The 24,221-nt window shown below is 44.2% G+C and overlaps 1 protein-coding gene across 2 annotated transcripts; it reads right to left on the minus strand.

The window, feature by feature from the left end:
• Positions 1-369: 369 nt before the first annotated feature.
• MTHFS (methenyltetrahydrofolate synthetase) lies at positions 370-20,658 on the minus strand. Of its 2 annotated transcripts, none has more exons than XM_070953657.1 (3): positions 20,429-20,658; positions 14,093-14,393; positions 370-808 (listed from the first exon to the last, which is right to left on the minus strand). In XM_070953657.1, exons 1-3 carry the CDS (start codon positions 20,594-20,596, stop codon positions 573-575), a joined length of 705 nt encoding a protein of 234 aa, XP_070809758.1. In that variant the 5' UTR covers positions 20,597-20,658; the 3' UTR covers positions 370-572. The 2 variants fall into 2 exon arrangements, with proteins under 2 accessions (XP_070809758.1, XP_070809759.1); XM_070953658.1 differs by having other exon boundaries at positions 14,129-14,393; positions 20,429-20,656.
• Between the last annotated feature and the right edge of the window lie 3,563 nt (positions 20,659-24,221).

Raw genomic sequence — 24,221 nt, forward strand, 5'->3', positions numbered from 1 at the left:
CCACTGGCTAATATTTCAGGAAGGGTTTTTGGCAGGGGAGGGGCAGCCTTCATTAATCTGGGCACCTTCAGATGTGTGGATCTTGGACTTCCAGCTTTTTCAGCAATGGAGAAATTCCAGAAATCCATACATCTGGAGGATAAACCCATTGGGGATAATTGAAGCCACCTTGTTCAACGAATTTCTAAAATAGCACCTACACGGTCTCTATAGAATATTACTTTTTTCTCCTTACAACCCTCTTGGTATTCTTGCTGGTGGTTCACTCACCATCTGGATCATGTATTTCTCATGACTTTGCATCAAAAGAAACTCTACCCAAATCACACCAATTGTTTTGAAAACATCAATAGGCAATCCACACGTGTGTTATGCACATCCTCTAGAGACACGATTCCTTGCATCTTTAATAGGCAGAAGAAACTGGTGGTCGTACCACCCTCAGCAGAGATACGGAGTTGAGATAACAAAGATATTGGCAGAAGTTCATCACGGAACCCCCCCCATTATGAATAGGTGTGAATGAAGCGGTCCAGAAATTCCACGAAAAGCAATGAAAAAGTGGTCCCTCATCAAAGTTCTTGTTTGGAGTCATCAACGAGGATTTCATCCACTCTCATATCCGTTTCAGACACAGGGACCATATGGCACACTTGTTCTTGGAAAGCTAAGGCAATTGTGTATGGTTTTCCTTTTGGATGCTGCAGGCATCGTTGGAGGTAGGTATCATAATACCCTTTTCCTCTTCCCAGCCTGTTCCCCATTTTGTCAAAACCAAGTCCCGGCATCAGGATGAGATCTAGACCATCTGTGGAAGAGAAAGGAAATATCTTGGGGTGAAAGGACATCAAACAAACTTTTCATTTGTCAATTTTCATTTTCTTCCTGATCTGTCCAAGAATTGAGGTGTATGTGTGGGGGTTTCCCAGTTTAAAAAGCTGAACTATGGTGCTGGAGAAGACTCCTGCGAGTCCCTTGGACTGCAAGGCGATCCAACTGGTCAGTCCTAGAGGAGATCAATCCTGACTGACTGTTCTTTAGAAGGGCATCCTGAAAATGAAACTCAAATACTTTGGCCACCTAATGAGGAGGAAGGACTCACTGGAGAAGAGCCTAATGCTGGGAACGATTGAGGGCAAAAGAAGAAGAAGGGGACGGCAGAGAATGAGGTGGCTGGATGGAGTCACTGAAGCAGTCGGCGTGAGCTTCAATGGACTCCAGAGGGTGGTAGAGGACAGGAAGGCCTGGAGGAACATTGTCCACGGGGTTGCGATGGGTCAGACACGTCTTCGCAATTAACAACAACAACAATGCATTTCTTATCACCCTAATCATTAATACACCTATGTATTGCCCTCTCGAGAATAGAAAGCAAAATTAACACGAGGCCATATGAAAAGCAGAAAGCATAGTAAGACTGGGGGGAAAATGGCTTAGGCCCGGGGTACTTGCAGGACCATCTCCAGCTGTTCTCCCATCGTCCTGTGCACTCTCAGAGTCGGCCTCCTCAGGATGCCGTCAGCCAAACAATGTCGGCTGACGACCCCCAGGGGCAGGGTGTTCTCTGTGGGAGCCCCGACCCTCTGGAATGGATTGCCCACTGAGCTCAGGACAGCCCCCGACCTTCTTTCCTTCCGTCGCGAGCTGAAGACGTGGCTCTTCCGCCAATTAAACTGATCCGTTTGGGGGTACACTGGTATAATTTTAAATCATTTTTTAATTGGGTTACTGATTTTAATTTTGTATTGTATTGTGATTTGTATTGAAGTTGTCATTTTGTAAGCCACCTTGAGTCCCTAGGGAGAAAGGCGGCATATAAATCTAAATAAATAAATAAATAAATAAATAAATAAATAAATAAATAAATAAATAAATAAGTTCCGTGTATTTGAGAACGCTTTGCTAAAAAGCCTCTGGCCGTAAAGCAAGATTGAACAGGCATTAGAAAAACTCCTAAGCAATTTTCTCTGGGAAGACCTTCTACAAAAGGAAAGGAAGCTGTGAAAAGCTCCTTTTCTGCCTGACGCTTGCTTTTATTATATTAAAACTCACATACCAAAGATTATTAAGGCAACTGGCTAAATATATGCAGACGTATTTGTATAGGAGGCATGCTGGTAACTGCAATTAACAAACATCAACAGATTATTATTATTATTATTTTTTAAAGGCACATAAACAACAAAACCCTCCTGGCAGACTTGCATATAGTAACAGCTAAATATCATCGTAAAACTATTTTTTTTTCACATTTCGCTCTAATTTCTTTTTCTCTTTTGATTTTTGCACTCCGCTCCACAAAGGAGATGTCCCTCTTGTTTTCACTTTTTTTTTTTTTTTGATTCCGTCTAAATAAGTTTCTCATCTCTAATGCCGAGGGTTTTTTTAAAGGGGAGAAGTTGGCAAAGTGAAGATAGCTGCAACAGCAAGCCATTTATCTCCCCCTCCAAGTTTTTTCACGGTAATAATTCCACAGTTGTTTTATTGAGTGTTCCATAAGATAAAATCTCAGTTTGTGCACTTAATATATATTTGTTTTTTTCCTGGGGGGGGAGGGGGGAGGGAGGGAGGTGGGCTTGGCAAAGGGAAAGGAAACAGCTACAATTACTGAAGCATTTGTTTGGATGTCAGATAAAAATGGAATAAAGATTTAATTGCAGATCAACCCCCAGTTGAGAAACATCAAGCTCTCAGCATGGACCTGTCAGTATTATCAAGAGCCTTCTGGATGGAACCCTGAAATTGCAATTTAAACTGGTGAATATTTTTTTTTTCAGCTCGCAGAAGTGGTTTCTTCTTCCCGCTTTCACACTTGAAAGTAAATAGCTTGTTAAAAGATTGATTTTGTATGTAGTTAGTGATGAAGAGGCCAGAGAACATACCGTATAACAATAGCAATAGCACTTAGACTTATATACCACTTTATAGCGCTTTAGAGCCCTCTCTAAGCGGTTTACAGAGTCAGCCTCTTGCCTCCAGCAATCTCGGTCCTCATTTTATCCACCTCGGAAGGATGGAAGGCTGAGTCAACCTTGAGCCTGGTGAGATTCAAACTGCCAAATTGCAGTCAGCCAGCAGTCAGCAGAAGTAGCTGCACTCTAACCACTGCGCCACCGTGGCTCATATGTAAAAGTTTATCTCCAATAATCTGCAGATTCTTGGTTTCTACTTCTTTCCATTTAATATTAATGGGGGGGAAAATTAAAGAGGGTGGTGCCTTCAATGGAAGAGGAATTTTAGGCAGCCGAGGAAAGTTCACAGAGATGACCAGACTGAGCCTGAGAGAGGGGTCAAACACATCGTAAGTCTTGAGTCCCTTTGCGCCAGCGGTGAAATCCATTTACCTTCGCTACCGGTTCAGGAATGGGAGCACACGGGAGCGCGCTATGCACATGCACGCCTCTTCTGCACATGTGCAGAAGAGCGCATGGACAGATGATTTAAAAAATGGGACATAATGACCGGGGAGATTTCACTGCTGCGTTGCACCCAAAAGATCTAAGTCCAACCCACCTTGAATTCAGTTGACTCTTATCTGCCATCAATTTGCTTTGACCATTAGTATTTCAGATTCTTGTAGAGAGTGTTAGCACACAATAAATCTATATTCACTGGTGGCACAGTGGTTAGAATGCAACATTGCAGGCTGACTCTGCCGACTACCAGGAATTTGATTCTGACCAGCTCAAAATGAGGATCTAGCTTGTTGGGGGCAATATGCTGACACTGTAAACTACTCTGTAAAGCACTATGGAGCAGTATGTAAGTCTAAGAGCTATTGCCCTTGCTCTTCCTTTGAACTACCTGTTGTGGTCCGGCACCGGTCAACGGAGCTGGTGGCAGACTCAGACAGTCAGGAGGTTGGGGAAGAAAATGGGCCAGCCTTGGAGTCTGGGAAGGCTCTGATAAGTGCTCTGCATTGGAGGCAGAGATGGGGCCAGGGCCGTCCGACAGTCATCAGCTGCCTTCGGAGTCGGATATCAGTGGGGCAGAAGAACAGCTGCAGCCTGTTCCTGAGGTGTGCATGCACAGAGCTGCCAGGAGAAGGGAACAGCTAAGGAACAAGGGTCGACTCAGGAGTAAAGCCACAGGTGGACGGTGAATGGCCCCTCCCATAGGGAATAAAGAGGAGCGAAGGGAAGGGGAGTTTGCATGAGACAATTAGTTGGGGTCAATTAGACAATTCATTGGGGTAAAGATCTGTTCCTGACTTCTTGCCAAATAATTGCTGCTGCTACAGCGTGGCATTTAGAAGATATCGGCCTGGCAACTCTCCAAGGCTGATAAAGATCTGTAGTTGTGAAATCTCATGAAAGACTGTTTGTCGGGACTTTGCTGGAGAGGAATTCCCTTTAACCTAAATAAAAGAGGTTTTATTGGGATGAGGAGTCTGCTCTTGGGAAGCCTAGTTCAGAACACGGCCTGGACTCCTGATTTCCAACAGTTATAGTAAACATTGCCACTAGATCAAATCTCCCTCCAGCACTTTCAATAAGGAAGGTCAACTCATCCACCCCATGTGAAATTTCAAATAAATTCTCTAGCTCCCCAAGAATAAGGTAGGAAACCAGAATCTTCTTTCATGGGAAGAGGAAATTTGGAATAAATTCAGTAATCATGTTTCTGCCATCCTGCCCTCAAACCTCAAAGGGATGGGCTTTTGCCACTCTTCCATCTGCTTTCAGAATTGATGCAGTTGTCCCTGCCAGGAAAAGCGAAGGTACGGGCTGGCATTCTGAACCTCTGCTGGATTTTTAAAGGCAACTATATGTAGGTCTGTTTTTTTTTCCCCTCACTATGGAGGAGGATTTGCCAAGGGGACATTTGAAACAAATGAGGCAGCACGAGTTAGAGCAGCCCATTGGAACAAACTTATCATCTTGCTTGGGCTGTGGGTTTTTTTTGTTTTTTTTTAAATTGCAGCAGAGGAAAACTTTTGGAGCAAGAAAACAGAAAAAGTCCAACCGATCTGGCCGCCAGGGAGATAGAAATGCAAGCTGAATGTATCAAAAATAATACGGAACTTAGGAAATGATTGGGCCATCTGGTTTGAAGATGATGAGGGACAAGAAGGCTCACCTGAGCGTTTTGGGAGGGAGGAAGGGAGGGAGGGGACTCACAGGAAAAGGGTTGAATGTTTTCTTTACTGAAAGACGTACTGGAAGAGTTTTGCTATTTTCTTGTGTTTTTAAATTGAAAGAAGTATTGGCAGAATTTGCCATTTGTGTGTGTGTGTGTGTGTGTTTAATCTGGATTAAAGTAATCGGGGTTAAAGTTATTTAGGGGACGTGATGGCTCAGTGGCTAAGATGCTGAGCTTGTCGATCGAAAGGTCGGCAGCTCAGCGGTTCGAATCCCTAGTGCCGCGTAATGGGGTGAGCTCCCATTACTTGTCCCAGCTTCTGCCAACCTAGCAGTTCGAAAGCAGATAAAAAAAGGCAAGTAGAAAAATAGGGACCACTTTTGGTGGGAAGGTAACAGCGTTCCGTGTGCCTTTGGCATTTAGTCATGCTGTCCACATGACCACGGAGACATCTTCGGACAGCGCTGGCTCTTCGGCTTTGAAACAGAGATGAGCACCGCCCCCTAGAGTCGGGAACGACTAGCACATATGTGCGAGGGGAACCTTTACCTTTTTAAAGTTATTTTAGAAATACACTGTATTTGTTTTGCTTTTTCTACTTCAGAATGGCAAGAAATGATTCTGTTTGTTTATTTATAGTCCAATCTTGCCGTTTGGTTTGGATGTTTCAAATAAAACAAAAAAGCGCGAATTGAAAATAAATATGGAGGAATCTTTATAAAAAGAGGAAAACTGAAATATAAATAAAAGTAATGGTCTCGGCAGTAGCATCCCTTAAAGTTTAGTACGATCCAGATTCCTGTGGATTTCAGTGGTTTCCCTCCATGTTTCTTTCTTTTGCTTTTTCATTCAAAACAAGAATATATACTTTCTCCCAAGTATGCCCAAGACTGCAAAAATTAAATGAACTCTTTAAATATTGGAATAGAAATGTATTTATTTAATACAACCAGGTTTGTGGCAGCACAGTGGTTAGAATGCAGTACTGCAGGCTGATTCTGCCCACTGCCAGGAGTTTGATCCCAACCGGCTCAAGGTTGACTCAATCTTCCATCCTTCCAAGATCGATATAACGAGGTCCCAGATTGTTGGGGTGCAATATGCTGACTCTGTAAACCACTTAGAGAGGGTTGTAAAAACACTGTGAAGCGGTATATAAGTCTAAGTGCCATTGCTATTGAATGCAGGTGCAAAGATGGAATTGATAGCAAATTTCTACGGCATGCCTATTCCACTACGGTAAGTAATTCATACAACAGCTCGGTGCGAGTGATTAAAACTCTGAAAAATTATGGTTGTACCTGAATGGCTTCTTTTAATGCTCGCATTGATGAGAAGTGGTCCCTGGATGTGCTTTCCATCAACTCAGCACATGATTTGACACCATCATAAAGAGGAGTCAGCAGGGGGCATAAGTTTTTTTTATATATATACCCACATCTCTTTCCTTATTACGCAATCTTTTTAGCTTAACATCTCCAGCCTGGAACTAAATTGCTTCCTCTCACTTAATTATTTCTGTTTCTGGATGGGAGCTGCAATTTATTTGTATATTGGTATCAATGCACTTGGATGAGTACTCTGTATGTAATTACTGTCAGGGCGTTTTCATAGCTGATGCCAGAGCTGTTCTGTTGAATTGATTACAAAAAAAAAAAAAGTGAAATGAATTATTTGTGGGAAAAAGGAGAACGGCCAATCCACTCCTCCTTTGACGATTAGGGGACTAAATAAAGCATCCCAAAATGTTGGGTGCTGGTCTTTTGTGTAATAGAGGCATTTGACTATTCAATTCAGAGATTTGACTTGAAGACCATTTGACGGACTGAATCCACAAATTAATTCAGATTTCCAAATTGAAGCAAGCAAAGCACTGGAAGTATTGAATCAAATAAGATTGATGAATTGGAGAGTTTTGCACATAGAACCATAGAGCAGGGGTGAAGTTCAATTTTTTTTTTTACTACCGGTTCTGCGGGCATGGTGGGCGTGTTGTGGCTTGGTGGGCGTGGCTTGGTGGGCGTGGCTTGGTGGGCGTTGCAGGGGAAGGATACTGCAAAATCCCCATTCCCTCCCCACTCCTGGGGGAAGGATATTGCAAAATCTGCAAAAAGTGGTGCCCGAGGCAGCAGTCATATACAGAAACATTTTTCCTTTCCTCTGGATTGATCCTCTAAATTCAGGGGTGAGCTTCAACAATTTTAGCAAGGGGCTCTCTGCCTGGTTGCTGAGTGGGCGTGGCCATGGTGGGCGTGCCCTAGTTGGCCTCCTACACCATGGTGTGGGGGGGGGGGGTTTGCCCTCCCCGGGCTCCGGAGGCTTTTCTTGAGCCTCCGGGAGGGCAAAAATGGCCTCTCCAGGCTCCAGAGGCCCTCTAGAGGCTGGAAATGGGTCTTCCTGAACTTCCAGTAGGCCTGTTTTTCGCCCTTCCCTGAGCTTCCTCGAGCACCCTGCACTTACGTGCATCCAAAACAGGCCGTGTGGGGACTCCTGGGAGGGGGGTGGGTGGGGCCAGGCAGGAGTGGGATTTGGGGGTTCTTTGAACTGCACAGAATCTTAGCTAGAGGTTCTCCAAAACCCCTGTGAACCTCCAGCAACCCACCCTTATCTAAATTAAAATTCAAGTCCAAATCAGATTGCAAATCTAGATTCATTGATTTAAATCAGATTGTGTTTGGTTTACACACCCCTAGCACACAATTTATATTTTAGGCCAAGCTGCATACTACTGTATGCAACCACGGGTGACTGTATCCAAGTCTGTAGCTTCTTCTAGGGGTGTGTAGAACTAGGGGTGACATGATAGCAGTGTTCCAATAGCTGTTCCAGGACAGCTATTTGTCTGACATGGTAGAGGGTCTCCTACATGAGCAGCGGGTTGGACTAGAAGACCTCCAAGGTTCCTTCCAACTCTTGTTGGTCATCGATTAGGGAGTGATATATCTCCAGTCCAGGAAAAGCTTAACAATGTAACACTGGATGGAATTTTTGTAATGGAGATAAGCCATTGGAGTGAATTCTCAGAAACTGGATGGCTTAGAAAAATCCTGGAGCTTAAGAAGGAAATACTGTAGATCAATTGCTCCAGCCATGTCTGTCCAGCTCTGAAGCAAACTGTTGTGGTCCGCTAGCAGCCTGCGGAGCTGGCAGTGGAGTCGGACAGTGAGGAGGCTGGGGAGGAACATGGGCCAGTCCTGGAGTCTGGGGAAGGTCCAGACAAGGGCTCTGCATCAGAGGCAGAGATGGGACTAGGGCCATCTGGGAGTGATGCACGGACTCTGGAGTCCCCAGAGTCGGACAGCAGAGAGGCAGAGGAACAGGAGGAGTCTGTTCCTAGTGCACGCATGCACAGAGCTGCCAGAAGGCAAGAGCAGCTAAAGCAAAAGGGACGACTCAGAAGTAAGGCCAGGAGATGATTGGCCCTTCCCATAAGGCTTAAAAGAGAAACAAAGGCACTTGGGCCTTTTGCAGGAAAGCAACATTGCTAACTCTGTTTCCAGTTGGCATCTCTTGTTTGTTTCTTAACTTCGTGGGGCCTTGCCAAGTAAGGCCTTTGGCAGGGTGTCAAAGAAGATAAAGGTTGGTGATTTTCCCAAAGGACTTCTTCCGAAGGACTTATTTCGCAACTAATTGGGACTCAGCTGGGAATGAACGTAATTCTCAGCTGTTACAATAAAATAGGTTTGTTTGGGACTAATTGTGTATTGCAATTACTCAGTAAGCCTAGGTCACAAAACAAACTATTTTTGCCTCTCTATGTGAGGATATACTATATGAATATATTTAAACTAGATTTCTCAATGAGCTACCATAATTTTAATAGCATGGAATAACCTTCCCCGTTATTATAGGTTTTTTCCCCACCTTTTGGCCCCAAAGCACAGCTATTAGTTTCAGAAAACTGCAAGTTATTCTCAGACAGCAAAATTGTTGTGTTGTTGAGTTGTCGGCCTGGCTTTGCAAAGGAAGACTCTTGTTAGCCTGCAAATAACTTGACAGACACACAATGCAGTTACTATTAAGGAAAACTCCACTGGGTTTAGTGGAGCTTATTCCCAGGTAATTATGTGTGGTGGCGTCGCATTCTGATTAAACTGCGTTTTGCACAGGAGCTCCTCCGCTGAGCTCCAACCTACTTTCAGCTACGAAGAGTATAAATAGATAATAACTGATCAAGGGGATAGCCTTATTTGATGAGTTTCTGTAATGAGGGCTGAGGAATGCTCCTGCATATTTTTTTTTCCCCAACCAATTCTCCCTCGGTTTGGTGAAGCCATTTATTTTCAAAATGTCTTGATGATGTCATTTATTTTCACAAATGTCTTTTACCCCTTTGGAGGAATTCCCGTGGGTTAAGTGCCGGGTTGGGAGCGCACGCTGGCTCATGTGGTAAGGAGGACTCTGGGATGGAGGTTAGCCAGACCATGTTCGAGACCTGAATGCTGCCTTGGGGCGAGGTTGAGTTCCCGTCCTTCGCTCCAGCTCCTGTCCAGGATATTAAAGGAGCCCCCAACTGCATTTCCTCTGGATAATGGTGATGTAACCCGGCTAATTCTTTCAACGCAGAAGTGCTTCAGTGCTTTTGACATGAGTGGGGTATTCTTGCAGCTTTGATCGGAATGTCTCTGAGCATCCCATCTTTGATTGTGCAATCGTCTCTCTGATGATCTACCACCTTCCCAACTTCTCCTGCTCCTATGAGCCACAGTGGCGCAGTGGTTAGAGTGCAGTACTGCAGGCTACTTCTGCTGACTGCCGGCAATTTGGCAGTTCAAATCTCACCAGGCTCAAAGTTGACTCAGCCTTCCATCCTTCCGAGGTGGGTAAAAATGAGGACCCAGATTGTTGGAGGCAAGAGGCTGACTCTGTAAACCGCTTAGAGAAGGCTGTAAAAGCACTATAAAGCGGTATATAAGTCTAAGTGTTATTGCTATTGCTATTAAGCCCCAGAGGAAGATGTTACAAAAGAACTCAGGGCTTGAGAAATTATAGACAGTGCTCAACTTACAACCAGTCATTTAGTGACTATTCAAAGTTACAACAGCACTGGAAAAAAGTGACCTATGACCATTTTTCACACTTACGACCATTGCAGGATCCCCACAGTCATATGACCAAAATCTGGTTAGCAATAGCAATAGCACTTAGACTTATACACCGCTTCACAGTGTTTCACAGACCTCTCTAATCGGTTTACAGAGTCAGACCTCGGAAGGATGGAAGGTTGAGTCAACCTTAAGCCATTCAGAATCGAACTGCTGGTAGTCAGCAACGTTATCCTGCAGTACTACATTCTAACCACTGTGCCACCAGGGCTCTTCCTTCCTTCATCTTCTTTCCTTCTTTCCTTGCTTTCCTTCCTTCCCACTTAGCAATAGCACTCAGACTTATATACCGCTTCACAGTGCTTCACAGCCCTCTCTAAGCGGTTTACAGAGTCAGCCTTTTGTCCCCAACAGTTTGGGTCCTCATTTTAGCAACCTCAGAAGGATGGAAGGCTGAGTCAACCTTGAGCCGGTGAGAATTGAACTGCCGAACAGCTGGCAGCCTGCAGTCAGCAGAATTAGCTTGCAACACTGCATTCTAACCACTGTGCCACCGTGGTTCTTGGATACTGGGTAGCTGGCATGTATTTATGATGGATGCAGAGTCCCCATGTCATGTGATCCACCTTTTGCGACCTTCTGACAGCGAAGTCAATGGGGAAGCCAGTTTCACTTAACAACCGTATTGCTAAATTAACAACTGCAGTGTTTCACTTAACAACTGTGGCAAGAAAGGTTGTGGGGCAAAACTCACTGAACAACTAGCAGCAGAAATTTTAGGCTCAATTATGGTTGTTAAGTCAGGGACTACCTGTATTGTCGACTTTCCCTTCTCTCTAGAGCCGTGATGGCGAACCTACTGCACGCGTGCCACAGGTGGCACACGGAGCCATATTTGTGGGCACACGAGCGTTGCCCTAGCTCAGCTCTAGCATGCATGCGTGCACTGGCCAGCTGATTTTTGGGCCTTCTGGATGTCTGGGAAATGGGCCGTTTCCAGCCTCTGGAGGCCCTCCGGGGGGTAGGGAAGGCTGTTTTCACCCTCCCCAGGCTCCAAGAAAGCTTCTGGAGCCTGGGGAGGGCGAAAAATGGACCTACTAGGCCCACTGTGCCATCGCATGCCAAAAGTGGGGGGAGTGAGGGGGGGAATACATGCGCATGCATGGGGGGTGGGGCGCATTGAATTATGGGTGTGGGTACACGCGCACACGTGACCCCCCCACACCCGCGCTCCCCCTGGCACACAACAGCAAAAAGGTTAGCCATCACTGCTCTAGAGAAATTTAAAGAAATTCTGCAGTCATTTTGGTGGAGATGTTCAAAAAAAAAGGCCATTTGTACCCAGCTCTGGTTATGACTTTTTTTTTTTTTTAATCAAGTAAAAGCAAAATCTTGTGCCCGTCCCTTCAGGAATAATACCAGTTTTGTGACATGGTACATATGGAGCAGCTGTCAAAAGCAAAAATATAATTACCGAGACAAACTAGATTTAAACAGAGTCCTCTGTTTAATAAACATGGGAACACAGCTTTAAGTAAACACCTCTCTGATTATTTTGGAAAAGGAATTTGGAGCAAACCAAACGAAACCCAAAAATCCCTGCTCAACTCTTCCAGGTTTGCAAATCATAAATCACAGCTTCCACTCGAATACAATTCCACTCGATCAGTCGAATTCCACTCGAATACAAGCTGGGTGGATACGACCTCGTAGATGACCCTCATTCTGTCAAGGACCTTGGAGTATTCTCATCTCAAACGATCTAAGCACCAGAGCTCACTGTAACAGCGTTGCCAAAAAGGCATTAAGAGTTGTTAACCTAATCTTGCAAAGCTTCTTCTCCAGTAATATTGTACTGCAAACTAGGGCATACAAAACCTTTGCTAGACCAATTCTCGAATACAGCTCATCTGCCTGGAACCCGCACTGCATATTGGACATTAATACGATTGAGCGAGTCCAGAGGTATTTCACGAGAAGAGTCCTCCACTCCTCTGCTCACAACAGAATACCTTATGCCACCAGGCTTGAAATTTTGGGATTAGACAATTTAGAACTACGCCGCCTTCGGTCTGACCTAAGCGTAGTACACAAAATTATCTGCTATAACATCCTACCTGTCAATGACTACTTCATCTTATAAAAACAACACAATAGAGGAATGGGATGGGATGGGATGGGATGGGATGGGATGGGATGGGATGGGATGGGATGGGATGGGATGGAATAGAATAGAATAGAATAGAATAGAATAGAATAGAATAGAATAGAATAGAATAGAATAGAATAGAATAGAGATGGCTAACCTTTTTGCCATTGCGTGTCAGGAGCGGGCGGGGAGGGTTGTGCGCATGCATGCCCACACTCATAATTTTATATGACAACCCTCCCCCCCCCCGCTCCTGGCATGTGATGGCATGGTGTTCTCTCTTCCCAGCCTCCAGAGCCTTTCTAGGAGCCTGGGGAGGGCAAAAATGGCCTTCCCCACCCCACTCCCCGGAGGCCCTCTGGAGGCCGGAAACAGCTCATTTGCCAACTTCCAGTGGGCCTGGAAGGCCCGAAAATCAGCTGGCGTGCCCACCAATATGGCTACATGTGTGCCACCTGTGGCACGCGTGCCATAGGTTCGCCATCACGGGAATAGAACATTGTTTATTGGTCAAGTGCAATTGGACACGTAAGGAATTTATCTCCAGTGCTTAAGATCTCAGTATACATACAAACAACAAAGTGATGCATCCATAAGATACCATTAGGAGAAGGTAATATTAAAAGACATTTAGTTGCATGGGAGTTTTTTTCTTAAAATGTGAGATGGCCCCTTCTCCAGCTTGCTTTTCAAGGCCGGAGATAAATTCTTCTACAGGGAGAAAGGTTATATCATACCTGAGCAGGGATGGGGGGCGGGGGGGGGGAGAGAAAATGTCATTATGGCTCATTTCTTAATGCATTCTACCCCGCCATCTGGTGGTCATAAGATGCATTTACTCAACTATTTCTGTAAGGAGGGGGAACTGCAACTGGTTCGCAGAGCTCTGCTAAGTTGCTTATGTCCCAGTAAGAACGAGCCAATTTTACTCTCCTATTTATTCAGGGATGGGCTTCAAAATTTTTAGCAAAGGATTCTCTGCCCAAATGCTGGGTGGGCGTGGCCATGGTGGACTTGGCCTAGTTGGCCTCCTGCACCATGAGGGGGAGGCATTTTCGCCCTCCCCAGGCTCCAGGGGCTTTCCTTGAGCCTCTGGGAGGGCAAAAACAGCCTCCCCAGGCTCTGGAGGCCCTCTGGAGGCTGGAAATGGTCCCCTTTCTGGTCTTCCTGAACTTCTGGTAGGCCCGTTTTTCGCCCTCCCTGAGCTGACTGCGAGGAAAATTAATCCTCCCATTCTCCCATCATTCAGTCAGAGCTGAAGAAGCTTCTTGGATGAGAAGCGAAAACGTCTTCAAAGAAAAACCAGAAAGTCCTGTTGCCTCTTGAAAGAAAAAGAAAAAAAAGCACCTTTGGGACAGTTCAGCACCGTTATAATTTCAAATGGTCACTAAATGAGCTGTTGTAAGTTGAGGTATTCGTAAGAGGGTGAAGATTTAGTGCATGCAAATTGATGCCTGCTTTTGTCCCTCTTGTATCAAGGTATAACCATGGGTGAAATGCTACTAGTTCGCACCGGTTTGGGCAAACCGGTAGTGATAAACACTACAGGTTCGAGTGAACCGCTAGTAAAAAAAAAGCTACCGGTTAATCCGAAGCGGTATTTCTGATGAGTTACAAAGCAGGAAATCCTGCTTTCTAGCAATATAAATCGCGCGGCACAGCTGTTTCCCCCCCTCACTGTTCTACTTGCCTTGTTAAGTCTCTTTTTTCTGCGCAAAGCGCACAGAGTGCGTTTGGCACACAGTGCACATGCGCGAGCAGCAAACCGGTGGCAATCCACGGAGGATTTCACCACTGGGTATAAGCCACATCTTACCTGTATCGCAATTCCACGTCACAATTCCAAACTTACCTGCCATTGCCAATGCGTCTTCCCGCGCGTCGTCTTCAGCGGGTTGATGGATATTCCAGGACGTCAGAGGAAGTGAGGCAATCTCTTCATAGGAAGCCAGCTTGACCATGTCCATGTGGCTGCTTTCGGGCTTGTACCACGGAATGAAACATTCTTTGCCTTTTTGGAAAATGTCTTTAATGATTTCGTTGGTCCGGACCTCGTCTGGCATGCTCAGGAAGACCGCGATGCGCTGGGAAGCGAGGTAGCGAGGATGGGCCATCACCTGTTTTGGGAAAAGGAGAATCCCCAATCAGGTTTATGAATGAATGCAGTGGTGGAATTCAATTTTTTTTTTACTATCGGTTCTGTGGGCGTGGCTTGGGCGTGGTATGGCTTGGTGGGCGTGGCAGGGGAAGGATGCTGCAAAATCTCCATTCCCACCCCACTCCAGGGAAAGGATACTGCAAAATCTCCATTCCCACCCGGAAATGGTGTTTGCCGGTTCTCCGAACTACTCAAAATTTCTGTTACCGTTAACTTCCTCAAGCAGTGAGGGAGTGTCAGAACAGCCAGGATACTTATTAATTATTGGGAAGGTAATTCCCTCCCCCGCCCCCGAATATCTCTATAAAAAGAGCATCAAAGGAGAATGTGTCCAGTGGTCTTCTCCTCTTTAGAGTCACAGGGACAGACCTTTCAACCAGTGGTATCAGATTTATGAACGGGGAAGAGATTATAACACAGCTATTCTCGCTTGTCACAGTGTTTTAGCTGTTGGAGGGGAAGATAAGGCAGGAAAAACGAGGAGCAGACATTATTCTCCGGGTCCTAAATAGACAATGAATGAAAATGTAAGTTCTTCAATAAATCTGGATGAGATTTTTCTACCCCAATCTTTCCAGAGGTCCCTGTTTTGTTTTATTGTTTTCATTTATTTGTAATCTGCCTTTATTATTTTTTTTACAAATAACTCAAGGCAGAAAGCATATCCAACAAAACTTCCTCCTCTTATTTTCCCCATAAAACAACAACCCTATGAGGTGGGCTGGGCTGAGAAAGAGTGACTGAGCCAAAGTTACCCAGTTGGCTTTCATGGCTAAAGTAGGACTTCAACTCATGGTCTCCAGCTTTTTAGTCTAGTGCCTTAACCACTAGACCAAACTGGTGGTTGGTTGGTTGTTGTTGCTATTATTATTATTATTATTATTATTATTATTATTATTATTATTATTGTTGTTGTTGTTGTTGTTGTTGTTACTACTACTACTACTACTACTATCATTATTGCTATTATTATCTCTTTTATTCATTAAACATGAAACTCAGTCAACTGAACATTCAAAAATGCATCACAAATACCATTGACTGGTATTAATGGTTGATACGGGTTGTTGCCAGCGTCCTAGGTATCAACCAAGTACCTTCTTAAAATATATGATGTTCCAAGTAGTACAGTTTTTTTGCAGTTCCGCTGGTGTTATTGCAGGAAGCTGCAATTTCTTGATGTGTTTTGTAAAATTCTTGGACATGGCACCAAGTGCCCTGATGACAATGGGTATCACTGTTACATGTTTCATCCATAGCTGTGTAGTTTCGATGGCCAGGTCGTGATATTTTGTTATTTTTTTCCCAGTTCTTTTTCTTTGACTTTGGCGTCTCCTGGTACAGCGATATCAATAAACTGTATGCTTCAACCCTCAACAACCGTGATATCTGGCTTACGTGTTATGTCCCAAATGACGATCCGTCTGTATTCAAAAGTCCCACAAGATCTTCACTGTCTATTATTATTATTATTTACTTTATTCATTAAACATGAAACTCAGTCAACTGAACATTCAAAAATGCATCACAAATACCATTGACTGGTGCTAATGGTTGATATGGTTTACTGCCAGCATCCTAGGTATTATTGTTGTTGTTGTTGTTATTGCATTTACAAATAGTGTTAACAGATTCAGGGCAGTTTACAACATCCAAGTATATAATTAAAATAATTAAAAACATTTTTTTAAATGTGATACTGATTCTAAGGTGCCTTATTCTTGTATCTCCAAAGAATCACAAGTCAGGAAAGAGCTTGAGACTCTAGAAAGAGTGCAGAGAAGAGCAACAAAGATGATTAGGGACCTGGAGGCTAAAACATATGAAGAATGGTTGCAGGAACTGGGTATGTCTAGTTTAACTAAAAGAAGGACTAGGGGTGACATGATAGCAGTCTTCCAATATCTGAGGGGCTGCCACAAAGAAGAGGGAGTCAAGCTATTCTCCGAAGCACCTGAGTAGGACAAGAAGTAATGGGTGGAAACTAATCAAGGAGAGAAGCAACTTAGTTTCCAGACAGTTAGAACAATTAATCCATGGAACAACTTGCCTCCAGAAGTTGTGAATGCTCCAACACTGGAAGTTTTTAAGAAGAGATTGGATAACCATTTGTCTGAAATGGTATAGAGTTTTCTGCCTGAGCAGGGGGTTGGACTCTGGTATTGTTCTTTTTCAAACAACAATAACAACCAATTACACAAGGAGTTTTGCCAGGGAAGGATCTGTAGGGTCTTTATCTCGCCCCTAACATTCATGAAATCTCTAAATTCTTCTTAAATGAATTCTTGGCATTGAGTTTGTTAAACTTTGGTATGTTTTTAATTTTCTGAGCTACTTTGAAAGCTGGTTCGAGCAGGACAGTGGGGAGTAAATCAAATAAACCATACCTCATTCTGAGTAAAGTCAAAGTTCATAAGATTTCTTCTAATGCATTCATATTTTCCAAGTGCACTTGGCCCTCTCATTTCTGTTGGGTGCTTCAATACTGCAACATGCCCGAGAGGTGTTTATAAGTATGATAGAGCTATCAATCATTATGATAAAATAGATTAAAATATGCTGGGAAATTACTCAACAACTGAAATGGTAGGAAATTGAAAGGTTCAGGTAGAAAAGAGAGAGCATTTATTTTGCTGGTGTTTTTCTCCTTGAAATATTCATTTTCCAAATATCTTAATATTCAGTAAAATAATCACGCTGGATTGACTTTCCTGCTGCTGCTGAATTAATGGCTGGCTACTTTTACTTGATGAATGTTTGTTTTGGTGACTGAACTCTTATCTGTTTGCACGCTCCGATTATTCATTAATTCTGCTGATCCGGAATGATGAGAGTATTTAAGTTTTGACAATCTTAGTACACTTTCCAGTATGACTTTCAGGCTTTTAGTGGTATAGAAATGGCCATTTTTAAATAATTTACCAAGGGTAATAATAGGGAGTACAGAATATCCTGTATCTAAATAACACTTTCAATTTCAAGAAATGGAGGTACTGACAGATTTTATTTTCCTGGGCTCCAAGATCACCACAGATGGGGACTGCAGCCAAGAAATTAAAAGACGCTTGTTCCTGGGGAGGAAAGCTATGGCAAATCTAGATAGCTTCCTAAAAAGCAGAGACATCACCCTGCCAACAAAAGTGTGCATACTCAAGGCTATGGTTTTCCCAGCTGCAATGTATGGCTGTGAAAGTTGGACCATAAGGAAGGCTGAGCGTCAAAGAATGGAGGCCTTTGAACTCTGGTGCTGGAGAAGACTCCTGCGAGTCCCTTGGACTGCAAGGCGATCCAACTGGTCAGTCCTAGAGGAGATCAACCCTGACCGCTCTTTATGAGGCCAGATCCTGAAGAGGAAACTCAAATACTTTGGCCACCTAATGAGAAGGAAGGACTCCCTGGAGAAGAGCCTAATGCTGGGAACGATGGAGGGCAAAAGAAGAAGGGGACGGCAGAGAACGAGGTGGCTGGATGGAGTCACTGAAGCAGTCGGCGTGAGCTTAAATGGACTCCAGGAGATGGTAGAGGATAGGAAGGCCTGGAGGAACGTTGTTCATGGGGTCACGATGGGTCAGACATGATTTCGCAACTAACAACAACAACTAGCAGGATCTGCTTGCCACTTGCCTATTTTAGTCAATTTCACATCTAGTCTTGTAGGAAAGCCGAAACTTCTCAATTTCATATCCCCTTAGTCAGTTGCTCAATGAAAACAGAAAAAAAAAAAAATTCCCAGACTTTCATTTTCAGAATGAAGGATAAATTTTCCCTCAGCACCATTTCTCAGATGAAAGCCTGTAAGAGATTCTCAGTCATCCAGGTCATGGTTGTCCCAAAGGGGCTTTTTTCAAGAGGCAACTGGACTTTCTTTTTTTTTTGTTTTGAAGACGTTTCACTTCTCATCCATGAAGCTCCTTCAGCTCTGACAGGATAGTGGGGAATGGAAGGATTTGTATTCCTTGCAGGCTTGTAGCTATACAATTTGGGATGAACATCCTTTGAATGCTGTGGGAGTAGGAATGGATTTTCAGAGGAAAAATTGCAGACTACAGGACTACTCAGGTGACCCCGAGGACACAGATAAACCTCCAAGGGCTTCAAAGACCCTCTAAAACAGGAGTCTCCAACCTTGCCGACTTTAAGACTTGTGGACTTCAACTCCCAGAATTCCCCAGCCAGCTTTGATCTGGGAGTTGAAGTCCATAAGTCTTAAAGTCGGCAAGGTTGGAGACCCCTGCTCTAGAAGGATGAAACTTTTCTTTTCTTGGATTTATCCATGGTTGGCCTACCGGGGGTTGAAAAGCTCAATAAATCGCGTGCCGGCGGGTGTCGCACATTGGCGGTTGTGACGCATATTTTGAGTGACAGGGAGCCGCAGCAGAGGGGTGAAAGAGCCACATGCGGCTCCAGAGCCACAGGTTGCTGACCCCTGCACTAATCCTTCTCTTCGATAGGCTAAATACACCTAGCTCCCCCAATCACTCGTAGTCTAAATGTCTATGGATTTAGACATTCAAGGAGAGTGCCGTGGGCGTTGGGGACACCACCTAAGGCAGTATCCTTTCCCTGGAGTGGGGAGGGAATGGGGATTTTGCAGTATCCTTCCCTTGCCACGCCTACCAAGCCACGCCCACGGAACAGGTACTAAAAAAAATTTGGGTTTCACCACCGGCTCCAAGCCTAGCCTTGCTTCCAAGAGGAGGAATTGGCAACCGGGGCACAGAGCCAGGTCTTCGCCTTGAATTCACGCTTCTGGGAGAAGGCCTTGGTAGTACAGTGGTTTAAAGCACCCTGTTATTAACACAGCTGCCTGCAATTACTGCAGGTTCGAATCTCACCAGGCTCAAGGTTGACTCAGCCTTCCATCCTTTCTAAGGTAGGTTAAATGAGGACCCAGTTTGTGGGGGCAATAAGCTGACTTTGTATAAAAATATACAAAAAGTATGAAGGCTATTGCTTAACGCATTGTAAGACGCCCTGAATCTCCGGAGAAGGGCGGCATATAAATCAAATTAAAAAAAAAAAAAAAAGGCAAGAAAGGCTTGGAGTCCATCCCCTCCAGGACACGCGAGCGCAGCACAGCGCTGGCTGGATGCCCCTTTCCCAACGTTGCCAAATCCCCTCCGCGCCCACCCGCTGCCCTTTTTCCGAAGACCCTCCCCCCAGGGGTGAAATGCTCCCAGTTCAGACCGGATCATACAATCGGGTAGCAATGGCTGCGGGTGGTTCGGAGAACTGGTAGCAAAAATCTCTGCGCCCCCTACAACCTCTTCCCACGAACAAATGCTTTTAAAAGTAAAAAAAAAAAAAAAAAAAAAGCCTCTGATGATCCCGCGGCTCAGTTGGGATCCTCAGAGGCTTTTCAAAGCATTTTTTTCTATAACCTCTTGGCCGAAGAGGTGGTAAAAAAAAAATGGTTTAAAAAGTCTCTGAGATCCCAGCTGAGTTGCCAGATGGCAGAGAGGCATTTTTTAAAAAAGACCACTCTGAGGATCCCAGCTGAGTTGCCTGATGGCCAGAGGCTTTTCAAAGGATTAGGGAAAAAAAATGCTTTGAAAAGTTTTTTTTAAAAAAATAAATTGGCCACGCCCACCCAGTCACATTACCCCTCCCCACCACCACCAAGCCACTTCCACAGAACCGGTAGTAACACATTTTACATTTCACCCCTGCCTGCCTGCCTGCCTGCCTGCCTCCCTCCCTCCCTTAGCGGCGTAGGGGGGGGGGAGTGAGGAGGGGCAGCAAGGGGGGAGGATTCTCAGTCTGGAGGGAAATCCCCGGGTCTGCCAAGTTCTTTGGGCACCGCTTGGAGACGCGCGTGGGCGCACGAGGGCTTTCCAGCTTTGGGGAAAGGTTCCCCGGGGGGGGGGACTTTTCTCGCGTTCTGCGGGGCTCGGTTGCCAAAGGGCCCCTGGAACGGGGAATCAACCGACCGACCGTCCGGAGAAAGCGAGCAGCGTCCGCCGTCTCTCTCTCTCTCCCACCCAAGCCACCCACCTTGCCGGCCAGCAGGCGCGACTGGCGCAGCTTCTCGGCTTCGCTCAGCGCTTTCAGGCGGCGCTTCAGCTCCGCTCGCAGGGCGCGCTTGGCTGCGTGCAGGGCTGCCATGTCAGCCGGGCTGGCGGCGGCGGCTCCGGCTCCTCCTTCCTCCGCCGAGCTCTCCATGCGGGACTGACTGCGAGAGCAGCAGCGGCAGCAGCAGCCGCAGCCTCGGTCGACCTCGGGGAGGCGCCCCGAACCCAGAAGAAGGGCTGAGCGGACTCTGGAGGGGAAGCTCTCCAAGGTCCCTGAGCGCCGGGAAGGCGGGGATTGAAAAGGGACCGCCGCTCGCTGCTCCCCTCGCCTTGGAGAGGTGCCAAAGCAAAGGGAGGCAGCCGGCTCCAAAGTCCAAAGATGAGACGGTGGTCATTGATTTGTCACGGAGGAGGGGGTTGGGTGGCTTTATTTTATTGTACTTTGCTTTTGATTTTCTTATTTGATTTTCTTATTTATTTTCTTTTATGATTTTCTTTTATTTGTTTGTTTTGTTTTTTTCTTATTTTCTTCTCTTATTTTGTTTATTTTATTTTATTATTTATTTATTTTTATTTTATTTTATTTACTTTATTTATTGTTTTGTTTTGTTTTTCTTTCTTTTCTTTTACTTTACTTTATTATTTTACTTTATTTCTTATTTTCTTTTATTATTTTCTTTTCTTTTGTTTCTTTTCTTTTCTTTTCTTTTTTTATTTAATTCTTTTCTTTTCTTTTCCTTTACTTTATTATTTTACTTTATTTTTATTTTATGTATTTATTATTTTATTTTATTGTTTTATTGTTTTATTTTATTTTATTTTTTCTAAATTTGATTTATATGCCGCCCTTCTCCGGAGACTCAGGGCGGCTTACAATGTGTTATTTTATCTTTTTATTTTATTTTACTTTACTCTATTATTTTACTTTATTTTTTATTTTACTTTATTATTTTATTTTTTATTTTATTTTATTTTATTTTATTTTATTTTATTTTATTTTATTATTTTATTTTATTTTATTTTATTTTATTTTATTTTATTATTTTATTTTATTATTTTATTTTATTTTATTTTATTTTATTTTATTATTTTATTTTATTTTATTTTATTTTATTATTTTATTTTATTTTATTTTATTTTATTTTATTTATTTTATTTTATTTTATTTTATTTATTTTATTTTATTTTATTTTATTTATTTTATTTTATTTTATTTTATTTTATTTTATTTTATTTTATTTTATTATTTTATTTTATTTTATTTTATTTTATTTTATTTTATTACAAAAAGGGCTACAGGTAGTCCTCAACTTGCAACAGTTCATTTAGCAACCGTTCAAAAATGACAACAGCACTGTAAAAAGTTGACTGACGACCGTTTTTCACACTTAACGACCGTGGTGGCACCCCCATGGTCGCCTGATTAAAAATCCAGAGGCTTGGCCAGTGGTTCATACTTATGACGGTTGCCGTGTCCCTGGGGGGTAGGGGGGCTTCCCCGGATCCTCTTTTTGGTGAACTTCTGACAAGCAAAGTCAATGGGGGAAACCGGATTCACTTAACAACCGTGTGACTAACTTAACCACTGCCGTGATTCATTGAACAACGGTGGCAAAATGGGGCCAAACTCACTTCCTAAATGCTTCATCTAGCAACAGAAATTTTGGGCTTAGTTGTGGTCGTAACTCGAGGACTACCTGTATTTATTAAGCCGACCTCTGTTGATGCCCTCATTTCAGACAAGCCTCTGGATTGCAAAACACAAATATGCAGTTCTAAACGCAAAGAATAAAAGGCAAAGAAAGAAAAGAAAACATTTCAAAGATGATGCAGTTCCTGCAAGAATCGTCCCGTGCGTGGAACAAACGGTTCAGTTTGTGCATCCCTCGTTCTGCAGCTTTCACCGTGGGCGGAAGGCAGCTTGCTGCAGTTCTTGGGCGATAACCATCAACCCTGCTGATAACGTGATCTCCCTTCCTAGCCGATGACGGGTGGTGATAACCACTTAATTTGTTCCATGAGGACTGTTTTCGTAGATGGTTTAATTGATTTGGCTTAGTCAGGGTATTGTGTGCACCCATCCTTTGCGGGTTGTAAGCCGTAGTTTATGATAAGAGTGGCCCATCTTTTCATAGCTGGAGGTTATATATAAGACTAGCTGAATACCCGTGCTCCGCTACGAAACTATGTGATCGGGCTTGATAAATCAACACTTAAGAGTTTTAAAATTAATGGGTAGTTACGATTGGCCTCTCCTCTCCCCTTCTCTCCCTCAGGCTGGCCCCACAGAAGCCTCTCCTGTCCTTTCTCTCAGCCTGGTCCCATCAATCCTCTTCTCTCTCCTTCTCTCCCTCAGGCTGGCCCCATAGATCCTCTCCTCTCCCCTTCTCTCCCTCAGGCTGGCCCCACAGAAGCCTCTCCTGTCCTCTCCCTCAGGCTGGCCCCACAGAAGCCTCTCCTCTCTATCCCCTTCTCTCCCTCAGGCTGGCCCCACAGAAGCTTCTCCTGTCCTCTCCCTCAGGCTGGCCCAATCTATTCTCTCGCCTCTCCTTCTCTCCCTCAGGCTGGCCCCATAGATCCTCTCCTCTCCCCTTCTCTCCCTCAGGCTGGCCCCACAGAAGCCTCTCCTGTCCTCTCCTCTCCCTCAGGCTGGCCCCATCGATCCTCTCCTCTCTCCTTCTCTCCCTCAGGCTGGCCCCATCGATCCTCTTCTCTCCCTCAGGCTTGCCCCATAGAAGCCTCTCCCCTTCTCTCCCTCAGGCTGGCCTCACAGAAGCCTCTCTTCTCCCCTTCTCTTCCATAGCCTTGTCCCACAGAAACATCTCCTATCCTATCCCCTTCTCTCCCTCAGGCTTTGTAGCCCCTTCTCCCCATGAGGCTTGTCCCACAGAAGCCTGTCCTATGCTATCCTATTCTCTCCAGAGTTATTTTCAAGTCGGGACGGGGAGTAGAACGTCTAACTAATTAGCATCAGAGCGTGTTATAATAATATAGGAAATATTAATACTCTGATGGTCATTTCGAAAAATCCTTTCTTTGAGTACCTAGAAGCCAAGAGGAACATACGTGGCAAATTTCAAGTTTGTAGGCTTTACGGTTCTGGAGATTTTGTGATTAATGCGTGAGTGGTTTTCGCTTTTATATATATAGATTTGGGACGGTGTTTGGGGGACAGTAGGTAAAATGATTGTGCAAAAAAAAAAAAAAGTTGGAGAAAGAGGTGCAAACTTTGAGGCATGGAACATACTATTTTCCCCGAAAACATTCCATTTTCCCTCCGGAACAGGGTGATCCAGTTGCTCGGGGATCAGACTGTTCCCATCTGGAACATGGCAACCAATTTGCTATTCTGGGAGATTTACTTTAGATTTTCAGGAACGGCCAGAGTGCCCTGTTCAGAGAAAAATACAGAACGTTCCAGATGTAGAATGAAGATCATCCTGGAAGATGATCCAAAGAGGCTCCTGGATGATGGAAATGAGATTCGCTCAACCCTAGCTTTTATAAAATCAATTCTGTTGTATTCTGCATCCCTATTTACTGAACAAATTATCGCCGTCTTATGATTTAAACTCGTAATTATGTATTCAGTTAGCCATAATTAAGCAAGCAATAGCCTAGCATATGTAGGCCCAAATAATGTTTAATAGTAGGGTTGGCTACCATTAACGAGTATAATGCCTGTAGTCCACATGGTAAAGGTTGGAGGAGCTGTGGTTGAATGCCGCTGGATCTAAGCAACACCCTTAAGTTGTAATATTGGTTTGCTGGTACTT

The sequence above is a fragment of the Pituophis catenifer genome, unplaced genomic scaffold (assembly GCF_029215685.1).
Source record: "Pituophis catenifer annectens isolate HBS135680 unplaced genomic scaffold, rPitCat1.0.hap2 SCAF_14, whole genome shotgun sequence".
NCBI classification, from domain to species: Eukaryota; Metazoa; Chordata; class Lepidosauria; order Squamata; family Colubridae; genus Pituophis; species Pituophis catenifer.

Coding starts and splice junctions, on each gene's coding strand:
- MTHFS (XM_070953657.1), bottom strand. CDS start 20,596: ATGGAGAGCTCGGCGGAGGAAGGAGGAGCCGGAGCCGCCGCCGCCAGC. Junction 14,394..20,428: donor CGCGCCTGCTGGCCGGCAAG/GTGGGTGGCTTG, acceptor TTCCCAAAACAG/GTGATGGCCCATCCTCGCTA. Junction 809..14,092: donor GACGTGGAATTGCGATACAG/GTAAGATGTGGC, acceptor TCTCTTCCACAG/ATGGTCTAGATCTCATCCTG.